We start from the raw sequence: 23,536 nt of genomic DNA on the forward strand, positions 1-23,536 counted from the left end.
CCGGCCTTCCCAAACTTCCGGTAGGCCTATTTTTTGCTCTCCCCAAGCCTCCGTGTGTGCCCTGCACTTACTTGCATCCAAAATGGGCTGCCTGGGGACTCCTGGGAGGGGAGGGGCGGGGTGGATGGGGCCAGCCAGGAGTGGGATTTGGGGGTTCTCCGAACTGCACAGGATCTTAGCTAGAGGTTCTTCTGAACCCCTGCAAACCCCCAGCAGAAATAGGTGCTTCTGAAGATACCATGGTGTCAAGGTGTGTAGAGCTACAAAGATTAAAAATAACCTCTTTCCATTTTAATTGGAACCCTGGAATAACCAATACGGTGTTTGCAACACCAGTGCTATGTGGCTAGCAGTCCACTCTTATCAGTGGACTGTATTACCTTTGGCTCCAAGTGCAGCTTCTGGGTGATCATCAAAATCAGCGCTATCGCAATATTCCCTACAGGGGTTGTGAGTCACCGTCCATAGGTCATCCTGCTCCAGATAAGGCCACAACAGTCCAAATTAGGCTGAAACTGGGTATCATCACGGTATGTGGAAATGACCTTGAAGGAGGAAGAGAAGAGATGCTGCCTAGGGCAACGGGTCAGATAATAATAATAATAATAATAATAATTTAATTTGTATACTTCCCTTCTCCCGAAGGACTCAGGGCGGTTTACAGCCAAGATAAAAACAGTAAAGACAAATACAATACTAAAAACATACATTAAAAAACTTATTAAATTTGGCCCGATTTTTAAAATACCATCTATCCCGATAAAAATTAATAAAATTAAAACCATAAAATCAACTAAAAAATTAAAATTCAAGCCAGTCCAGCAAGACGGAATAGATAAGTCTTAAGTTCGCGGCGAAAGGTCCGAAGGTCAGGTAGTTGTCGAAGTCCAGGGGGAAGTTCATTCCACAGGGTAGGAGCTCCCACAGAGAAGGCCCTTCCCCTGGGGGCCGCCAGCCGACATTGTTTGGCTGACGGAACCCTAAGGAGTCCCTCTCTGTGAGAACGCACAGGTCGGTGGGAGATACCAGACGGCAGTAGACGGTCCTGTAAATATCCCGGTCCTAAGCCATGGAGCGCTTTAAAGGTGGTAACCAATACCTTGAAGCGCACCCGGAAGACAACAGGCAGCCAGTGCAGTCTGCGCAGGATAGGTGTGATAAAAGGAGGAGGAGCCCTCAAGTGAGTAACAGGTAGAGAAAGAAACGAAGGATTCCAAGCATGCATATAAATAGTTTCTTCCAGCAGGTGAATCCATCCTTTAGATCATAAAGTCTTCTACCGTGGGTCATTTCTGTGTATGGTTCCAGGAAGTTCTGAAAAACTAAGACCTGTTTATGATTTTTATTTTTTCTAAATCTCAAAAGGAATGCAGTAGGGCGGGGATGTCAAACTCAAGGCCCGTGGACTGCTTAGATCTGACCTGTGGTTCCTCTGCCAGCAAAAACGAAGGTCCATTTTCATCCGCGACGGCCTCCTGCAACCTTCTGCCAGCACGCGGCCCTCCTGAGCTCCATTTTCACTGGCAGCGGGTCACAGGAGGCTGTCACAGACAAAAACGGAGCTCGGGAGCCCACTTTTGCTGGCAGAGCACTCGGGCCATCACAGGAGCCCCTGACACAAGTGACATTGAGCTGGCCATGCCCCCTGGCCATTCCTACGCCCAAGGTCAAACACAACCCTGATGCGGCCCCAGGGGGGAAATGCTCCCGGTTCGAACCGGATCGCCCAATCTGGTGGCAATGGCGGTGGGTGGTTCGGAGAACCAGTAGCAAAAATCCCTCCCCCCGCCATGCCCAGCTGAGCTGCGCGATCATCAGAGTTGTTGTTTTTTTTACTTTTAAAAGCATTTTTTCTACAACTTCTTCGGCCGAAGAGGTTGTAGAAAAATGCTTTTAAAAGCCTATGATGATCCTCTGATGATCCCAGCTGATCCACGCAATTGTTATAGGCTCTTTTTTTTTACTTTTAAAAGCATTTTTTCTTCAGCCGAAGAAAAAATGCTTTTAAAAGTAAAAAAAAAAACAACCTCTGATGATCGGCAGGAAATGGGGATTTTGGAGTAACCTTCCCCTGGAGTGGGGTGGGAATAGAGATTTTACAGTAGCCTTCCCCTGCCACACCCACCAAGCCATACCCACCAAGCCACACCCACAGAACCAGTAGTAAAAAAATTTGAAATCCACCACTGCCTAAGATGCTTTGTTCTATGTTTTGTCCACGTAATCAATATGCAATATGGGATTCTGATTCATTCTGTTTGGCTGTTGCAATCGTTTAAGCCCTTCCCTCCTAAGAATGTGGATTCCCTTTCTTCTTAGCAATTTTGGAAATTAAATTGTTCCCCATTTTACAATGGTTACAAAATAGCAAAAAATAACAATGACCGTTTGCCATCTTTCAAAATAATATTGGAAAGTTTTACAGGCCGTTTCAAAGCAGACAGAACATAAAGTCAAAGGTTATTTATTTGGAACTAATTCTATACTTATGGAACATCTTCAGGACAATATTTTTGAGGCCTTGTAGGGTGCATTAGAGGGATGCGGTGGTCAATGGCTAAGACGCTGAGCTTGTCGCTCAGAAGGTCGGCAGTTCAGCGGTTTGAATCCCTAGTGCCACGTAATGGGGTGAGCTCCCGTTACTTGTCCCAGCTTCTGCCAATCTAGCAGTTCAAAAGCAGGTGAAAAATGCAAGTAGAAAAATAGGGACCACCTTTGGTGGGAAGGTAACAGCGTTCCGTGCGCCTTTGGCGTTGAGTCATGCCGGCCACATGACCACAACTAGCACGCATGTGCGGGGGAACCTTTACCTTTAGGGTCCATTAATTAGATTTCCAGTTTTGGGATGGATTCAGATCAATGGCGCAATTACTAATGGGGCATTTTGAGTTTTTTCTTTTGCTTAAAGACAGAGATGAGGAAAAAAATAGGATGGCAACATTATGCTTAAAAGGGGCTAATAGGGGTCCAAAGATGGTCATTTTGTACGAAGCCTGGCATGGATTTTGGTTGGTGGGCAGCTAGCTTCCCAGCCTGGCTCTCTTTGGTGATTAAATCAGTGCTTTTCAATCATTCTGCTCTGAAGTCACTCTTTTTGCGACGATCAGCCAAATGAGGAAATCTTGGACATTGGCCAAGGATCTTGTGGGGCTTCTAGCCAGTTCTCGCCGACATCATTGTTGGAAAGAAGTCAGGAATGACAGAAGACAGCTAGTCTTCCTCCAGCTGTGCCTGGGGAGGAAATAAACAGCCATGATGATCAAGCCTCAACTATTAGGAAAAATTCACATGGTCTTTTTTAGACGGTTCAGTTTAGTTCTTAAATTGCTACTGTTTGAAAAAAAATGCTGTGGCTTTACGACCCAAGTATTTCTTTCTAATCTCTTATTTAAAATGCATTGGAAAAAGATTTGTGTTCGTCCCGATTCATTTACATGAGGGGAGCATTTGGGATGGAGCATTGGTGGGCTTCAAATTTTTTTACGACCGGTTCTGTGGCCGTGGCTTGGTGGCCGTGGCAGGGGAAGGCTACTGTAAAATCTCCATTCCCTCCCCACTCCAGGGGAAGGTTACTGCAAAATACCCATTTCTTCCCGATCAGCTGGGACTCGGGAAGCAGAGAATAGATGGGGGAAGGGCCAGTCAGAGGTGGTATTCACCGGTTCTCTGAACTATTCAAAATTTCCACTACCGGTTTTCCAGAACTGGTCAGAACCTGCTAAAACCCACTTCTGGGATGGAGTGTAAAAAAAAAAAGCATTAAAAAAGGGTGGGCTTTAAAATATGTGGTTCTGGACGCCATAGTGACTTTTTAACTGCCTGTTGCAAATGCTTCACTGTGTATGGAAGGAAATCTTTTAAATCAATATTTTATTTCAGGGATAGCCAAACCTGGCAACTTTAAGACTTGTGGACTTCAGCTCCCAGAATTCCCCAGCCGGCATTGCTGGCATCGCTAGCTGAGGAATTCTGGGAACTAAAGTCCACAAGTCTTAAAGTTGCCAGGTTTGAATAGACCTGCTTTATTTGGAAGTGACATCAGAAGAAAAGCTGCATTTAAGTAAGTTAAGTTTTCCTTTTATAGATGCGGTTGGTCACTCATGACAGTTGCAACATCCTTGTGGACACCTGATCAAAATTTGGATACTTGGCAACTGACAGGTATTTTTGATGTTGCGGTATCCAAGGGTCATGGGATCCCCTTTTGCAACCTTCTGATTAGCAAAGTCAATGGAGAAGACAGATTCGGTTAACAATCGTGTTACTAGAGCTGAAGAAGTAACCAGAATTGAAGAAGCTTCTTGGCTGAGAAGTGAAACTTCTTCAAAGAAAAAACAGAAGGTCGAGTTGCCTCTTGAAAAAGCAGTTGTTTCAAAAAAAAACAACCATGACCTGGATGACTGAGAATCTCCATAGACATCTAGCAACACTGTGTTACTAACTTAAGAACTGCAGTGATTCACTTAACAACTATGGCAAGAAAGGTCGTACAATGGGGGAAAACTCACTTAACAACTGTCTAGCTTAGCAACATAAATTTTGGGCTCAATTAAGGTCGTACTCCAAGGATTAGTTGTACGTGAAATGTGAGGGAAGCCTCAGTCCATTCTGATAATTTTAGAGAAGAGGAGAGGAGAGGAGAGGAGAGGAGAGGAGAGGAGAGGAGAGGAGAGGAGAGGAGAGGAGAGGAGAGGAGAAGAGAAGAGAAGAGAAGAGAAGAGAAGAGAAGAGAAGAGAAGAGAAGAGAAGAGAAGAGAAGAGAAGAGAAGAGAAGAGAAGAGAATTCTTTATTGGCCAAGTGTGATTTGACACTCAAGGAATTTGTCTTTGGTGCATATGTTTTCAGTGTACATAAAAGGAAAAAAGAAGAAAAAATACATTCATCAAGAATCATAAGATCCAACACTTAGTGATAGTCATAGGTTACTAATAAGCAATCAAATCATATTAAATAACAAACAGAACAATATAAATCATAAAAATACAAGCAACATGGTTATAGTCATAAGTGGGAAGAGATAGGTAATAGGAAGGAAGAGAATAATAATAATAATATAGTCTTAGTAAATAGTTTGACAGTGTTGTGGGAATTAGTTGTTTAGCAGAGTGATGGCATTCAGGAAAAAACACTCCTTGTGTCTAGTTGTTCTGGTGTGCAGTGCCCTGTAGTGTCATTTTTGAGGGTAGAAGTTGAAACAGTTTATGTCCAGGATGTGAGGGGTCTGTAGATATAATAAGATTAATGAAGTTGCAGTACTGCTCGAAGTTTTCACGAATGGTGAAATGCCTGTTGTTGTATATGGAACCTTTCTTGATTCTATTCCTAGAGAAATGTCAATGTCACATCTAGAATGGCTATTTCTTATCTCTGGAGGCTATTTCTCTGGATGTTAGGGGTGGAGATCAGGTTTTGCTCTAATGGCAAGGTAAGAGCAGAGCTGCGTTAAATCAACAGTGGCCAAGATGGAGAAAGAATCCAGCAGCCCTTTTCCCATCAACTGTATGAAAAGTCTGAAGGTTTTGTGAACTGCAGCTCCCTTCTTCAGATCTGTGGAAGGGCTAGACTGGTGCCCGGATCTCCCAAAAGCTTCTGACCAGGGATGGGCTTCAAAAATTTTAGCAAGGGGTTCTCTGCCCGGTTGCTGGGTGGATGTGGCCATGGTGGGCATGGCCTAGTCAGCCTCCTGCACCATGGTGGGGTGGGCATTTTTGCCCTCCCCGGGCTGCGGAGGCTTTCCTTGAGCCTCCGGGAGGGCGAAAATGGCTTCCCCAGGCTCCGGAGGCCTTCTGGAGGCTGGAAAGAGGCCCGTTTCTGGCCTTCCCAAACTTCCAGTAGGCCCGTTTTTCACCCTCCCAGAGCCTCCGTGCGCGCCCTGCACTTATCTGCATCCAAAACGGGCCGCGAGGGGACTCCTGGGAGGGGCGGAGTAGGTGGGGCCAGCCAGGAGTGGGATTTGGGGGTTCTCCGAACTGCACAGAATCTTAGCTAGAGGTTCTCCCGAACCCCCAGCAGCCCACCCCTGCTTCTGACCTTTCAGTAAAAACCTGATTAGTCCGGAAAGGGGCTACCAGATTCCACTGTAGAGCAAGGATCCCAGGTGCTGCTCTTTTTCCTTGTGTTCCTGAGGAACACATGACGGGTGTTAATCAAGCTTGGCAGGGATGCCAACACACACACACACACACGCACACACACACACACACACCTATCTTTGGGTGGTGCCGGAGAACGAGCCCCCTGCTCTTACAATCAGAGTGAGGGGATGAAGGGGAGGCAGTGCTGGGATTTAGGGGGTCTCTCATCACCCTCCCTGTTTATTTTTGTTTCCTTTCTGTCTGCCTCGTTTCTGTCCAGGCTCCTAGGCCGCTGGAAGAAGAGGACCAACGATGGGGGAACAAAGATAGGGAATGAGGTAATGGCAGGAGCATCTGAGAAGAGCCTTTTGTTAAGAGTGTGAAATGGCGACTCCATAGCCCAAGATGAATGGGTTGTGAGGGGCGTCTTTGTACAGGCACGGCTGGACGAGGCATTTCTCTCTCTAGAGGACCCTCTGAAGAGAAAATGGGGCTCCCTTTCCTCTTGCCAGTCTCCACCGAGATGACCTCATTCATCTGGAGGACAATGGAGAGTCTGGGCCTTTAAGTTCATAGCCATTACCTCATCTCCTTCGTGGGGGCCGCCGATTGAAAAGCAAAGCATTGCTCCAGCTCGGCGTCTCCGGTTGTCATGGCGGATGAAATGAATGGTGCTCAGCTCATAACCGGAGAGAGACTGGTGACTTGGCTGGAAAGCAGCATGGAGAAATTGCTCCTGATTGACAGCCGTCCCTTCGTGGAGTACAACATGTCCCATATCCTGGAGGCCATCAACATCCATTGCTCCAAACTCATGAAGCGCAGGTTGCAGCAGGATAAGGTGCTGATCACCGAACTTATTCAACATTCGGCAAAACAGAAGGTAAGGCTCTGAGGAGCAGAGGGTGGGGTGGGGGGTTGTGTATGGGAGGAGGAGAATACATTTATAGATGAAGGACAGATTTGGGAATGGCAAGAGATCGATCAATCAGCATAGAGCTGGAAGAGACCTTGGAGGTCTTCTAGTCCAACCCCCTGCTCAAGCAAAATACCCTAGACAATTTCAGACAAATGGCTGTCCAGTCTCTTCTTTAAAACCTCCATTGATGAAGCACCCACAACCTCTGGAGGCAAGCAGTTCCACTGGTTAATTGTCCTCACTGTTAGGAAGTTTCTCCTTAATTCCAAGTTGTTTCTCTTCTTGATTTAGTCTCCATCCATTGTTTCTTGTCTTGCCTTCTGGTGCTTTGGAAAATAGGTTGACCCTCTTCTTCTTGGTGGCAGCCCCTCAAATACTGAAATACTGCTATCATGTCTCCCCCAGTCCTTCTGTTCTCTAGACTAGCCATACCCAGTTCCTGCCACCGTTCTTCATATGTTTTTGTCTCCAGGCCTTTAGTCATCCTAGTTGCTCTTCTCTTCACTTTTTCCAAAGTCTCAACATTGTGGGTTTTTTTGGGGGGGAGGGGGGTAATGCTGTAAGAGGATGCGGTGCAGGTATTAAAAAGTGAGATCTGGCATAAATGATTCCCTTTCCCGCTGTAGAAAATTAGCACCCACCAGTGATGGAATTCCATTTTTTTTACTACCGGTTCTGTGGGCATGGCTTGGTGGGCGTGGTGTGGTGTGGCTTGGTGGGTGTGGCAGGAGAAGGATACTGCAAAATCTCCATTCCCACCCCACTCCAGGGGAAGGATATTGCAAAATCTCTATTCCCTGCCCACTCTAGGGCCAGCCAGAGGTGGTATTTGCCAGCTCTCCGAACTACTCAAAATTTCCACTACCGGTTCTCCAGAACCTGTCAGAACCTGCTGAATAGCACCCCTAGCACCCACCCTTAAGCAGAATCAAGAGTTTTCTTGGTAGTGGCTTTATCATTACTAACCACAATTTGTTCTCAGTCCTGAAACATGTGGCTACAACGGAAAGGTAAAATAAACACTCTTGGGAGGAAGAGTTTGATGTTTTATGAACTGAAATAGCCACAAGGTTTAGCCACCTTCCTTTTGTCGGGTTTTTTTTTTTTTAAAAAAAAAGTTCAACTGGGGTTAAGCAGATCGTAACTTGTGGTCATGCTGATACAAACACGAGCGTCCGGTGGAGAAGCCACAGTGACGCATTTGACCTCACTTGACCCCTCGCTCCCCCGAGGATCCTTGTGGACGCCACATTCTTCAACAGAGTCAGAGAAATTGGTCTCGGAGCGCATAAAATCCCCATTCCAGGCTCTCTGGCAGGCTTAGCAAATTAGGCCTTCAAAGACGAATGTGCTTTATTTTAACCCGGATTTTGTTTTTCTGGCCACGATTGTCTGAATGAGTCATAAGTTGTAATGAGATCATACATCTCTTTGCCGTCAGCTAGTGCAACCACAGCGAGATCGTTTGGTTTACACATCAAGATGAGCCAAAGCCTAACAATTGGCAGAGTTAGCACAGTGTGAAAATTGGGGCCTATATTTCACTTAATTAATTCATGACACTCGCATCCCCCATTCTTCTGTCAGGATTGTGCGTTCGAAATAGCTAACGTTTGGTAGGAGGCAAAATTCAAAACAGTAGAAAACAATAAAAGGCATAAATTAAAACCAATGTCAACCCCAATCATCCTGCATCTCTGCATCGCTCGGTATTTGCCAAACAGTAAATAAGGTTCTGCTTCATTTTTAGTGTTCCAGACTGATCAAATTATGGTCTCCAAATATACATTCTGAAAGATGTTATTCGCCTGAATAATCTTGCTTTCTTTTTCGATGCTGTTGCGTGGTCCGAAAGCTCAAAGTAGCAACGTATAATTCTTGGAATTATAGCTTGTCCTCACTTAGCAACGGTAATTGGGATTAGAATTTCCATCATTAAATGGTGCATAATGAAGTGCAACATCACATAACTGCGTGAAGGAAATTACAGCATTTCTGGTTGCTATTGTTGTTAAGCACAATGTTACCTTGTCATCTCCTGCCAGTTTTCTCATTGATTTTGTTTGCAAGAAGCCAACCAAGAAGGTTGCAAATGGTGATCACATGACCTCGGGACACTGAGACCATTGTAGCAATAACAATAACATTTAGACTTATATACCGCTTCACAGCCCTCTCTAAGCAGTTTACAGAGTCAGCCTATTGCCCCCAACAATCTGGGTCCTCATTTAATTAACCTCAGAAGAATGGAAGGCTGAGTCAGCCTTGAGCTGGTGAGAATCGAACGTCTGGCAGTAGGCAGAGTCAGCCTGCAATACTGCATTCTCACCACTTCGCCACCAGAAAGGAGAATGAGAAAGGGAGGGAGGGAGGGAGGGAGGGAGGGAGGGAGGAAGGAAGGAAGGACAATAACATTTAGGCTTATATACCCCTTCACAGTGCTTTACAGCCTTCTCTAAGCAGTTTACAGAGTCAGTGTATTGCCCCCAACAATCTAGGTTCTCATTTTACTGACCTCAGAAGGATGGAAGGCTGAGTCATCCTTGAGCTGGTGAGAATCGAACGTCTGGCAGTAGGCAGAGTCAGCCTGCAATACTGCATTCTCACCACTTCGCCACCAGAAAGGAGAATGAGAAAGGGAGGGAGGGAGGGAGGGAGGGAGGGAGGGAGGAAGGAAGGACAATAACATTTAGACTTATATACCGCTTCACAGTGCTTTACAGCCCTCTCTAAGCGGTTTACAGAGTCAGTGTATTGCCCCCAACAATCTAGGTTCTTATTTTACTGACCTCAGAAGGATGGAAGGCTGAGTCAACCTTGAGCCTGGTGAGATTCGAACTGCCAAATTGCAGTCAGCCGGCAGTCAGCAGAGGTAGCCTGCAGTACTGCACTCTAACCACTGCACCACCACGGCTCACATGTAATACAAGGACTGGTCATAAGAGCCACTTGTTTGGCACCATCTTAGTGTGAATGGTCCCTGAATGAGTCTCCATGGAGAAAGGACTACCTGTATACAGAAAGCATTTGTCAGGTGTTAAGAATCAGGACTCCGTGTTATGTTCCAGTCAAACTGATTTATTGTTCAATCCTGTATGCAAGAATCTAGTCAACTAACAGTCAGCAGTAAATTGGTGCTAGATAAGAGTCAACGGAATTCAAGAGGGGCTGGACTTAAGACTGTTTGTAGCAACGTAACAAACTCCAAGCTGATTACTCTCTTGACTCCATCCCCTCTCCCAGTCTCTGCCTGTCCTTCTCCCACACTTTTACTGCTCCCCAAGGAATTCAATGACTAAATTTGCCCATTGCAGTAAATCTAGGATCCGTATCCCTTTTGCACTTGTGGGAACATGTCATTGGGCACTCTCACAAAAACAGTGGCTCTAATGGGACTTGGCCACTTTTTACCACCAGGCAGGAAAATCACATTGTTTTATGATCCTACCCTGAAGAGAGACTGGTTTCGTAGTAACAATCAGTACAGCACGAAATTGCCAACTTTAAGTAGCAATAAAACATGGTTGATAAGAAATATTGTTTTTCTCTCTCCCCCCCCCTCCTTTTAAATGCCTGGAAACCTGAAACCATTTTGTGCTGATGCCAGCAATGATTATACGTTTCAGTTATTATGTAATCCAATTCTCAAAAGCAAAAGGATAATAAAAACCGGCCAGTTTTCCAGTTAAATCTCTGCAAGATAATGAAAGTTTGGGACCATATATTTTTGCTACATCGTTCCTGGTGCTACAGCCCCAGCCAAAATGGCTGGGCCTTTGTTTTAATATTCCCTCCTTAACACATTTTTTTCCTGTACTGAGAAAGACGCCAGAAATGGGGAAACAAGGAGGGATTAAGAGCCATGGTGGTGCAGTGGTTAGAATGCAGTGTTACAAGCTGACTCTTCCCACTGCCAGAAGTTCGATTCTCACCAGCTCAAGGATGATTCAGCCTTCCACTCTTCTGAGGTCAATTAAATGAGGACCCAGATTGTTGGGGGCAACAGGCTGACTCTGTAAACCGCTTAGAGAGGGCTGTGAACCGGTATATAAGTCTAAATGTTATTGCTATTGCTGCAATGTCTCAGTGTCCCGAGGTCATGTGATCACCATTTGCAACCTTCTTGGTTGGTTTCTTACAAGCAAAATCATTGATAAAGCTGGCAGGAGATGATAAAGTAACATTGTGCTTAACAACGGCAACTAGAAATGCCGTAATTTCCATTACGCAGTTATGTGATGTTGCACTTCATTATGCTTCACTTAATGATGGAAATTCTAATCCCAATTACCGTTGCTAAGTGAGGATAAGCCCTGTGAAGTGCTATATAAATCTAAGAGCTATTGCTATTAGAATAGAATAGAATAGAATTTTATTGGCCAAGTGTGATTGGACACACAAGGAATTTGTCTTGGTGCACACGCTCTCAGTGTACATAAAAGAAAAGATATGTTCATCAAGGTACAACATTTACAACACAATTGATGATCAATATATCAATATAAATCATAAGGATTGCCAGCAACAAGTTATAGTCATACAGTCATAAGTGGAAAGAGATTGGTGATGGGAACTATGAAACGATTAATAGTAGTGCAGATTCAGTAAATAGTCTGACAGTGTTGAGGGAATTATTTGTTTAGCAGAGTGATGGCCTTCGGGGAAAAAACTGTTCTTGTGTCTAGTTGTTCTGGTGTGCAGTGCTCTATAGCGTCGTTTTGAGGGTAGGAGTTGAAACAGTTTATGTCCAGGATGCGAGGGATCTGCAAATATTTTCACGGCCCTCTTCTTGATTCGTGCAGTATACAGGTCCTCAATGGAAGGCAAGTTGGTAGCAATTATTTTGTAGACCTTTTGAAATCATCTCTGTTTGAGACAAGAGATGTGTACAGTAATCGTGTCATCCAGAAAAACCATAGCAGGAAAGTAAAATTTGGACTAAATTGAAAACTGTTTCTTGTATCTTCTCCATGACTTGTCTTAGGTCGAAATCGATGGCAAACAGGAAGTTGTGGTGTACGATCAAAACTCAGCAGATCTGGCTACTGTCCCTTCCGATTCCTTCCTGAGTCTCCTGCTGAGAAAATTGGAGAAAAGCTTCAGGAATGTTCACTTGCTTGCAGGTACGATTCGCGGCTGAACACCTGAGCAGGTACACAAGGGATTGCACAGGTCATTCCAAAGAATAAGCGTGCATAACTTTTGGCACCGATCTTGTTTTGCCAAGGTGTGGCCTCGCTTACTCTTTTCAATTTGAAGAAAATGCTAATGTTAGCAAAGTGGGCTGTTATGGCAGTTCAGAAAGAATATGGAATGGGATCTGACTTGACCTTGCTTGGCATTAGATGCAGCAGATAGAATAGAATAGAATAGAATAGAATAGAATAGAATAGAATGGAATGGAATGGAATGGAAGGGAAGGGAAGGGAAGGGAAGGGAAGGGAAGGGAAGGGAAGAGAAGAGAAGAGAAGAGAAGAGAAGAGAAGAGAAGAGAAGAGAAGAGAAGAGAAGAGAAGAGAAGATATGGAATGGGACAGGACAGGACAGGACAGGACAGGATAGGATAGGATAGGATAGGATTGAATTGAATTGAATTGAATTGAATTGAATTGAATTGAATTCTTTATTGGCCAAGTGTGATTGGACACACAAGGAATTTGTCTTGGTGCATATGCTCTCAGTGTACATAAAAGAAAAGATACGTTCGTCAAGAATCATAAGGTACAACACTTAATGATAGTCATAGGGTACAAATAAGCAATCAGGAAACAATCAATATCAATATAAATTGTAAGGATACAAGCAACAAAGTTACAGTCATAAGTGGAAGGAGATGGGTGATGGGAACAATGAGAAGATTAATAGTGGTGCAGATTTGGTAACTAGTTTGACAGTGTTGAGGGAATTATTTGTTTAGCAGAGTGGTGGTGTTGAGGAAAAAAACTGTTCTTGTGTCTAGTTGTTCTGGTGTGCAGTGCTCTGTAGCATTGTTTTGAGGGTAGGAGTTGAAACAGTTTATGTCTGGGATGTGAGGGGTCTGTAAATATTTTCAGAGCCCTCTTTTTGATTCGTGCAGTATACAGGTCCTCAATGGAAGGCAGGTTGGTAGCCACTGTTTTTTATTTCTAACAGTTCTAATTATCCTCTGAAGTCTGTGTCTGTCTTGTTGGGTTGCAGAACCAAACCATAAAGATAAAAACTAGGGACAGGCTTTCCATATTCTGTTATTGTACCTGTTCTGACCTAGGCCTCCCAAGATCATGAAGCAGACTCCTTGTCCCGATAAAACCTCTTTTATTTAGGTTAAAGGAAATTCCTTTCCAGCAAAGTCCCGGCAAACAGTCTTTCATGAGATTTCACAACTACAGACCTCTATCAGGCTTGGAGAGTAGCCAGGCCGATATCTTCCAAATGCCATGCTGTAACAACAGCAATTACTTGGCAAGAAGTCAGGCACAAATCTTTACCCTCATCGATTGAACTAATTGTCTCCTGCAAACTCCACTCCTCTTTGCTCCTCTTTATTTATTTATTTATTTATTTATTTATTTTATTTATTTGCATTTATATCCCGCCCTTCTCCGAAGACTCAGGGCGGCTTACACTATGTCAAGCAATAGTCTTCATCCATTTGTATATTATATACAAAGTCAACTTTTATTGCCCCCAACAATCTGGGTCTTCATTTTACCTACCTTATAAAGGATGGAAGGCTGAGTCAACCTTGGGCCTGGTGGGGCTTGAACCTGCAGTAATTGCAGGCAGCTGCCGTTAATAACAGACTGTCTTACCAGTCTGAGCCACAGAGGCCCTTTCATTATTCCTTATTCCTCTTTTACCCAATGGGACCATAATATTTTAATATATCTAAGATAATCTACGCAAGAGTCTCCAACCTTGGCAACTTTAAATTTGATTGTAGAAAATATGACTTAAGTAACAGAGTTGTTAATGCCTGGAATGCACTACCAGACTCTGTGGTCTCTTCCCAAAATCCCCAAAGCTTTAACCAAAAACTATCTACTATTGACCTCACCCCATTCCTAAGAGGAAAATATAAATCTGACTGAGTTGGTGTAGGGTTTCCTGCCTGGGCAGGGGGTTGGACTAGAAGGCCTCCAAGGTCCCTTCCAACTCTGTTGTTATATTATATAAATGTTTTTGGATGGGGTGATTGGAATCCAGGAAAATGGCTTTTTTGACATGCTTTCTTCCTACCTTTGGAAATCTGCTTGGGTCCCATACAGTTGGCATGTTTGCCTGATTTTTTTATTCAGTTTAAATAATTTCTTCCACCAAATTTGCGTTTTGATATAATTTGCCCTTTATGTAGTCTTTTGATTTGCCTCTTACCTTTTCACACTTCAAATAGCTTTAGCTTCAGCACAAATCATGCATACGGTAAAATGATACCTTAATATACAGGTAGCCCTCAAGTTACAACCCCAGTGGGGCTTGAAATTGACACTGCCGGGCGAAATGTTTGTTAAGTGAGTTTGCACCATTTTACGACTTCTCTTGCCAGAGTGGTTGAGTGAATCATTGCATTCGTTCTGTGGGTGACATGGTTGTTGAGTGGATCCGGCTTCCCCGTTGACTTTGCTTGCCAGAAGTGACCGCGGGACTACTGCAACTGTCATAAATGTGCGTCAATGGTCCAGCATCTGAATTTTGATTGCGTGACCCTGCGGATGCTGCCATCCTCCTTAAGTGTGAAAAACGGGCATAAATCACTTTTTTCAGTGCTGTTGTAACTTTGAATGGTCACTAAATGAACTGTTGTAAATCGAGGACCACCTGTGATGTAAAAATCTTCAGAAGAACTTCTAAGCGCATATATGGTAGAGTATATGCAGTAGATTAAAGTGGATGACAAAGAATAGTCTCTATACCAGGGATCTCCAACCTTGGTCCCTTTAAGACTTGTGGACTTCAACTCCCAGAGTTCCTCAGCCAGCTTTGCTGGCTGAGGGACTCTGGGAGTTGAAGTCCACAAGTCTTAAAGGGACCAAGGTTAGAGACCCCTGCTCTAAACAGTATTTCTCAACCTCAGTGAGATGTGTGGATTTCACACACTCTTCCAATTAGCCATGCTGGCGGGTGATGTGGTGTCTCGTCCAATCTCACCTCAGCCGGGGTCTTCTTATCTGCTTCCGAACACGGAGGAATGTTCTAGTATGCCTCCCGGCCCCAGCCCTGCCTCCATGCCCAGACAGGCTGAAGAGGAAGAAATACCTCCAGCCCCCAGCTCTGGCTCCATGCCCAGGCAAACGGAGCAACTAGACCCCTCCCCCTCCTCCACAGCATGTGAGCCTGAGGGAGGTCTATTACCAACAGCTGCCGACTGGAGTGACCCTCCCGTCAGAAGACTTGATAGGCGGAGGCAACAGAAGGAAGGGAGGGGCAGGCCTGGACAAGTGCTGAGTCATAGAGCCACACCCCATGGCCTATATAAAGGATCTGCTTTCTGGCATTCTCTGAGTCAGGCAAAATCTAAACATATCTTGCTGAAGTCACTTTCTGGTCTCCTGCCTGCCCTGAGGACTTTGCTAGGACTTTGGCAGAGCTGCGGAGGCACACCTGATTTGGATTTCCCTGACCTGGCCGTCAGCGGAGGAGTGGGACACGACAGGTGAATTCTGGGAGTTGAAGTCCACATGCTTTCAAAAGTTACGTAAAAGTTGAGAAAGGCTGTTTTAAACCGCCTTTCTCAGCACGGCTGATTCGTTGGGTGTGCAAGATTCAATTTCGATGCATGTATAATCTTGTTAGTGCTCAGTGGAGGGAAGGTGGAGCGATACATTCCAAGCATGATTCACGTTCAACGTTGAATATTATTGTTATTGCGTACCAAGCCGTGAGTTAATACAATGAATAAAACTGATGAAACAAGAGATCAGTCCCTATTCAGATAGGCAGGCTGGAATCATTCTTAACAGAGTTGGAAGGGACCTTGTGGGTCATCTAGTCCAACCCCCCTGCCCATGCAGAAGACCCTACACCATTTCTGACAGATGGCAGTCTAGTCTCTTGAAAGTTTCTAGAGAGGTGTTCCTGAAAAAAAGGGACTCCTTGGATGAGTTAGTGGGTTCTTTCTTCTTCTTCTTTTTTTTTATTTGAATTTATATCCCGCCCTTCTCCGAAGACTCAGGGCGGCTTACACTGTGTTAAGCAAAATAGTCTTCATCCATTTGTATATTATATACAAAGTCAACTTTTATTGTCCCCAACAATCTGGGTCCTCATTTTACCTACTTTATAAAGGATGGAAGGCTGAGTCAACCTTGGGCCTGGTGGGACTTGAACTTGCAGTAATTGCAAGCAGCTGTGTTAATAACAGACAGACTGAGTCTGCTGAGCCACCAGAGGCCCATATTCTTATTCTGTTTATCGTATATGGCAGTGAAGGCCCAACTTTCACAGCAGACATGCTGTTCAGCTGCATTTTTAAGCAGATTTTTGCACATGTAAGAGTTGCCAGCTATTGCAGTTGTAGGTTGGATATCAAAGAGGTGAACATTAAAAAAGATACCACAATGCTTACAATGAACACAGATTTATTTACAAAGTCAACTTTACAAAGTCCAGGTTTGAGCCTGGATTGCAGTGAAGTGGGGTAGTCCAAGGATGTGACTTACCAAGGGGTAGTTTTATAGCCTTTCAACCTCTCCTTCTGTCTCTTTCCTTGAGTTAAGCATCAGGAAGGGAAGATTCAGGAGTGAAATCCAGCAGGTTCTGACAGGTTCTGGAGAACTGGTAGCGGAAATTTTGAGTAGTTCAGAGAACCGGCAAATACCACCTCTGGCTGGCCCCAGAGTGGGGATGGAATGGGGATTTTGCAGTATCCTTCCCCTAGGAGTGGGGAGGGAATGGGGATTTTGCAGTATCCTTCCCCTGCCACACCCACTGAGCCATGCCCACAGAACTGGTAGTAAAAAAATTTGAATTTCACCACTGGGGAGGTTAAATATTAATACAGATTAAGCACCTAGCAGGTATTGGGTGCCTGCTAAGACAAAAGAGGGAAACAATTATCTACCGGTAATTGGAGTTAGAGCAGAGCGATGGTTATCTTGAGGTTTCTGAGAGTAAATAGGAAGAATGAAGATGTCAAACTAGAGGTGTCAAACTCAAGGTCAGCGGGCAGGATGTGGCTCACAGGATGCTTAGATGCGGCCCACGGGGCTGCCCAGGAAACAGTAAAGGACCAGCCTGTGGTGCCTCTGCCAGCAAAAATGGAGCTCTTTATTTTCATTGGCAGAGGGCTGCAGGAGGCCGTCGCAGCCGAAAACAGAGCATAGGCTGCAAGACATTGAGTTAGCCACGCCCACCCTGACCACCCCAGCCACACCCACTCGGGCCCCCGAGGTCAAACACAACCCTGATATGGCGCTCAATGAAATCAAGTTTGATACCCCTGGTCTAAACAGTCTCTCTTAAAAAATCTGGGTCAACCACAGGACAATATAAGATCCAGAAACTGAGCTTGCTACTGAAAGCTGAAATGCATCTGCTCTGTTCTCCTCGATCCATTTTTAGATCCTAAAGAATCACGAAGGACTTTTATTAATAGCCAGATCGCTGTTGTTTTTTTAAGTCATTCTCTGAATATGCCACAGCCTCTTAGACCTGCATCACTCTTTAGGAACCAGGTAAAGTTGTGGTCTCTTGCATAAAGTTGTGAAAAACAGACCTAGAAAAAAAAAATGCCATGGCCGGGGAGATGGGAAAGATATAACCTTTCAGCAACATTTGAGAAGAGCATTTCTTTTTTCCCTTTTAAAAAGGATTGGGACAACGAACACTGTCCTTGTCTCCCTTCAAGATTGTGCTAACTGCTAAAACGGTTGTTTTTTTTAAAAAAATGTCAGTTCTAGTGCCTCTGTTTTTAAATTAATGGAAAAACAAAACAAAACCAAAGTGCAGTGTCAACAACTGTTATCTTTTCAGTCCAAGGTTGGTATGTAAAAGGGTCAGCTATCACCCAAACACTGTAAAAGATTACAAGACTGCAAGAAGTTAAACCACAGTAACATTTCATTTCCTCCTTGGAATGCCTCGAATGCAGGAGTTCCCATTCTGTCATGGCCGCTCTCTATTCTTCCCTTGAAGAGTTTTTAAGGCACAGATTAACAAAATCACGTGACCTGACCCGTGTGTACAGTCTTTCTTTGGCTGTCTCTTATCTCTGGAGGGCTGAATAGCCTTATCTCAGCAAGTCGATGACAAACTCTTTAAATGTTTGAGTTCAGGGGTCAGTGAGCCGTACAAAAGGCAAAGAGTAGAGAAGGTGCAATGGAGTTCTTCGGGCTGAGCTATCGAAAGCACAGGGCAAAGTATTTTAGGGGCCCAGAGGACAAAGGAATAGGGAGGGCAAGAAAACAGCCTGGTTTATTAAATGTTGTAGGAAGTTAGCACCCATCCTTCTCGTAGGAAAATGAGATATTTTAGGAAATATTAAAAGGGCAGAACATTTCCCCTAAAAGGGAAGCCACGATGTTAAAAAAGATGTGGAAACTCTAGAAAGAGTGCAGAGAAGAGCAACAAAGATCATTAGGGGACTGGAGGCTAAAACAAGAACGGTTGCAGGAACTGGGTATGTCTAGTTTGGTGAAAAGAAGGACTAGGGGAGACATGATAGCAGTCTTCCAATATCACAGGGGCTGCCACAAAGAAGAGGGGTGGGATTCAACCAGTTCGCATCTATTCGCTAGAACCGTTTGTTAACTTTCTAAGCAGTTCAGAAAACCGGTTGTTGGAAGAAATCTCCTTTTGTTTTTTTCCACTTTACAGGGCTAATCCTGTAAGGAAGGCAGGAAGGAAATTCTGGTGTGTCTGAATTTTTTCCTGCCTCATGGTTTCTTTTTCTATCTGAGAAGGGGGTCTTCACGAGAAACTGGGCGAGGAGAAGTGCCCCTCGATGTGAGTGATGTTGAGTTGGCCACACCCACCCAGTCACATGCCCACCCAGCCACGCCTATCCATCTTGTCATTAGGGCAGAGAACCGGTTTTAAAATTATTTGAATCCCATCACTGAGCCAACCTATTCTCCAAAGCACCTGAGGGTAGGAGAAGAAGCAATGGGTGGAAACTAATCAAGGAGAGAAGCAACCTAGAACTAAGGAGAGATTTCCTGACAGAGAGAACAAATAATCAGTGGAACAACTTGCCTCCAGAAGTTGTGAATGCTCCATCACTGGAAATTTTTAAGAAGATGTTGGATAACCATTTGTCTGAAGTGGTGTAGAGTTTCCTGCCTGGGCAGGGGGTTGGACTAGAAGACCTCCAAGGTCCCTTCCAACTCTGTTGTTATTATTATTATTATAGAAACTCAGCCCCCACCTCCCCACCTTTGTCAATGGGCCGCTAATGCCTGGGCCAGTCTATTCTATATAACACTGAATTTCGTCAAATTTGATAGTGAAGTGGTTGATGATGTTAGAAAGATTGAATTACGAAGTTGGGAGCCTTGCAGAATCGAGTTAGCCTATAAATGGCAAAAAAGTAGAAGGATCCAGAATCACATTTTCTGACTAACCCAATTTATGCCTTTTTTTAATGTGAGTTTATGCCTGTTAATCAAATGTCTTGATCAGAAAAGGTGCTATCAGATTCCTTTTGGTTAGAAGCTATGTGATAGCTATGCTGTATAAAATCTGATGCAGATGAACCGATACCGAGCTTTTTCCATGATATACTAAATTTTATTTGCCCATAATTTATGTTTAGTTTGTACTTGGGCATCACCTCTAATCTAGTTTGACATCTAAACCAGGAGTGGACTTCAAAAATTTTAGCAAGGGGTTCTCTGCCCGGTTGCTGGGTAGGCGTGGCCATGGTAGGCGTGGCCTAGTCAGCCCCCTCCACCACAACAGAGGGGGCGTTTTTGCCCTCCCCGGGCTCCGGAGGCTTTTCTCGAGCCTCCGGGAGGGCAAAAACGGTCTCCCCATGCTCCAGAGGCCCTCTGGAGGCCAGAAATAGGCCCAAACTTCCCGTAGGCTCGTTTTTAGCCCTTCCCAAGCCTCCGCGCATGCCCTGCACTTACCCTCATCCAATATGGGCCACGTGGGGACTCCTGGGAGGGGAGGGGTGGGGTGGGCGGGGCCAGCCAGGAGTGGGATTTTGGGGTTCTCTGAACTGCACAGAATCTTAGCTAGAGGTTCTCCTGAACCCCTGCGAACCCTCAGCACCAAAGTGTGTCTGATGATTCAGAACTTCTCTGTGATACATAACACCCTGAAGAAATTTAGAGAGTTGTTATATTTCACCAAACCCTCTGGTGACTTTTGGTAGAAAAATCTGGACCTATTTTTACTTTTTTTTTTTTTTTTTTTGGTATTACTTCAACAATCACAACTTAAGTAAAACCTTTTGAAGGGTCAGGATGGAACAGTTAGTCCAGAAGGAATCAGATTATATCTCTCTGCTGGAATGAAACATCTGAAGTAACGGGGAAATGTGATGGCTTCGCCTTGAGTTGAAGCGGTAGAATCAGTTGGGTAGTCTGTATAAAATCTGCCATTTGTTTAAACCAAGTGAAGAATAATAATAATAATAATAATAATAATAATAATAATAATAATAATAATAATAATAATAATAATAATAATAATAATAATATTTTAATTTGTATACCGCCCTTCTCCCGAAGGACTCAGGGCGGTGAACAGGCAGATAAAATATAAATACACACAATAATTAAAAACATCCCTTAAAAAACTAATTTAAATGCCCAAAATGTTAAAAAATGTACTCCCCCGTAAAATAACAAAATTTTAAAAACCCATCCAATAAAAATAAAAATCAGGCTAGTCCAGCCATACGAAATAAATAAGTTTTAAGTTCGCGGTGAAAGGTCCTAAGGTCAGGTAATTGTCGAAGTCCGAGGGGAAGTTCGTTCCACAGGGTGGAGCCACAGAGAAGGCCCTCCTGGGGCCGCCAGTCGACACTGTTTGGCTGACGGCACCCTGAGGAGTCCCTCTCTGTGGGAACGTACCGGACGATGGGAGATAGAAGCCGGCAGTAGACGGTCCCGTAGATAGCCCGGTCCTAAGCCATGAAACCCTGGTTTAAAAAAAATCTAGCATGGCTCCAGTTAAATTCCAAGAATTTGGCCATTAAAAGATTGAAAGATGAGTCATGGCGGAATCGCGATCCAGGTCCCTTAAGAGTGATTGGAAATTGGCAATTGTTTCTTGGCTAATTAAAAGCATCTCTTTCAATTCCCTAACTAATAAGACTATGTAGAAATTGAAACCTTGGAATTTCATGCTAACTGGTGGACTGTTAGGTTTTTTGTTTTGTTTTTTTCCATGAGATCAAACTAAAATAAGGCCTGATTTTCAACAAAAGCAGAATGAACTGATGTTTTGGGCCGTACGACATATATTTTGACCAGATGCTATCATAGAAATCCCTGGCGTTTAGTCGGGGAGATTGATTCGAAGTTCCTTTCCTGACATATTTTTCCTGAGACAGATCATCCCAAATTTCCCACCAGAACTGACTAGCATATAACTTGCCAATTATTTTCTGGAGACTAATAGGCCTAGAGTTAGCAGGGTCAGCCCAGTGGCTTTTTTTAAAATATAGAATAAGAAGAACAGTCGTGTCTCAGTCCCCTGGAGAAGTGGGCAGTTTTATCAAAAATTTTGAAAAGCACATCGCGTTCAGCCCCTGTCCTCTCAAATCAGCATTAATGTTTTGTTTTGTTTTTAAAAAAATTCCGCTAGGATCATCCCAAGGTTGAATTGTGATTTTATTTCAGAAAGTCAGGAGTAACATCAGATGTAATGTGGGAATGATTCAAAATAAGCTTTCATCGGTTCCTGAGGGAGGGATCTAACAGGGTAAATGAAGTATAGCTGGGCTAAGATGAACTAAATTGACTTACCAAAGCCTGTCAGTATCCCTACAGTCCACAAGAAAAACTAATGACTTCCATAAGTTCTGGATAACAGCCTGTTTTGTCCTTCAAGAGAGATTTATGGGGTTCCCCCCCCCATATCTTGTAGCTCAGGGGACTCCAAAGTTGGCCAGTTTAAGACTTCTGGACTTCAACTCCCAGAATTCCCTCAGCCCAGCGGACCTTGGCTAAATTACCTGTCCGCTCAAAGTCATTTCTTTTCATTTAGATGCATTTGTGATCATTTGTGGTTTGTCTTGAGTGTTTCAGCAATTAAGATTAGCGATCAACTTTTCTCAAAAAGATGTTTTTGCCTGCAGACCCAAGCCATACTCAAACTGGACCTTGGCAGAAGATTTGAGGTTCCTGTCTGGTAGAACTTCCTTTCCTTCTGTGATAAGACTTTCTTCTGCACAGTAGTGGCCAAAATTGTGGAAACCTTTTGGGAAAAATGTATTTTTGAGGTTTGATGGCTAATAACACCACTTTTTTTTTTTTTTTTGGAGTTTCAAGATAATCCTATACTGTTGGAATGGCCTGGGAATATTCCAGACCTTAACCCAATTGAAAGTCTGTGGAGCCGACTAAAGAAACTTGTTAGTCAGGATCGACCCAGCAATAAAACCCAGTTAATAGAAGCAATCATTCAATCTTGGTTTCACATTATATCAGCTGCAGAACTAAGAGACTTGGTTCACTCCATGGGAAGACATTGTAAGGCCATAATTCATGCTAAAGGTTACCCAACTAAATATTCACTGACATGGTGATCATTTTTGTAGATCTTGTTTTTTCTATGTGTTTTCCTTTTCTTCTTTATACTGTAACTGCTATTCTAATAGCAAATCCTTCATAAAGGTTATTGCATTACATTCTTGATTAAATTATCTTTCCATTGATATATAATTTTATGGTACTACTCCCAAAAAAAAGTGGTGTTATTAGCTAGTTTTAGAAAATACACTTTTCCCAAAAGATTTCCCCAATTTTGGCCACTACTGTATGATTGAGGAGACATTAAGTTTTTGAGGATTGAGGTAATCTCCTTCTATATTATCTGTGATGGTTTTAATACATTCAGTCTTTTTCTCTTCTGAACCTTTATGGGCATGGATTTCCTTTCTCTCCGTTGGGAAAGGAAGCTCAGCTCAGCCTGATTGAGAATATTATGTTTTAGGTCTCCATCTGTTTGTCTTGCCTTGACTTGAGAGGCTACGCAATTGGTGCTCTTGCTATTTGAGATAAGTTGTTTTATGCATCTTTAAAGGCTACAATCCAAAAAAAAGAGCTCTTCGTATGAAAAATTATATGCTGAGTAAACATTGATTGAAAATATCAGCATTCTCTTATATGTCCATTGCATCTGGACATCCATATGATTTCTTCCAACCTATCAAATAGAAAATAGAATAGAATAGAATAGAATAGAATAGAATAGAATAGAATAGAATAGAATAGAATAGAATAGAATAGAATAGAAGAATAGAGTAGAGTAGAGTAGAATAGAATAGAATAGAATAGAATAGAATAGAATAGAATAGAATAGAATAGAATAGAATAGAATAGAATTCTTTATTGGCCAAGTGTGATTGGACACACAAGGAATTTGTCTCTGTGCATATGCTCTCGGTGTACA

At 43.5% G+C, this 23,536-nt stretch overlaps 1 protein-coding gene across 5 annotated transcripts in view; it reads left to right on the top strand.

The window, feature by feature from the left end:
- DUSP16 (dual specificity phosphatase 16) overlaps positions 1–23,536 on the top strand; it is a 75,459-nt gene that overhangs the window by 31,673 nt on the left and 20,250 nt on the right. For all 5 annotated transcript variants that reach the window (XM_058190657.1, XM_058190661.1, XM_058190659.1 and 2 more), the window contains exons 2-3: positions 6,356–6,958; positions 11,979–12,117. In XM_058190657.1, the coding sequence (XP_058046640.1) occupies positions 6,728–6,958; positions 11,979–12,117 (370 nt within the window). In that variant the 5' untranslated portion in view covers positions 6,356–6,727. The remainder of the gene's footprint in view (positions 1–6,355; positions 6,959–11,978; positions 12,118–23,536) is intronic.

Source organism: Ahaetulla prasina, chromosome 7, assembly GCF_028640845.1.
Source record: "Ahaetulla prasina isolate Xishuangbanna chromosome 7, ASM2864084v1, whole genome shotgun sequence".
In the NCBI taxonomy this organism is placed as follows: domain Eukaryota; kingdom Metazoa; phylum Chordata; class Lepidosauria; order Squamata; family Colubridae; genus Ahaetulla; species Ahaetulla prasina.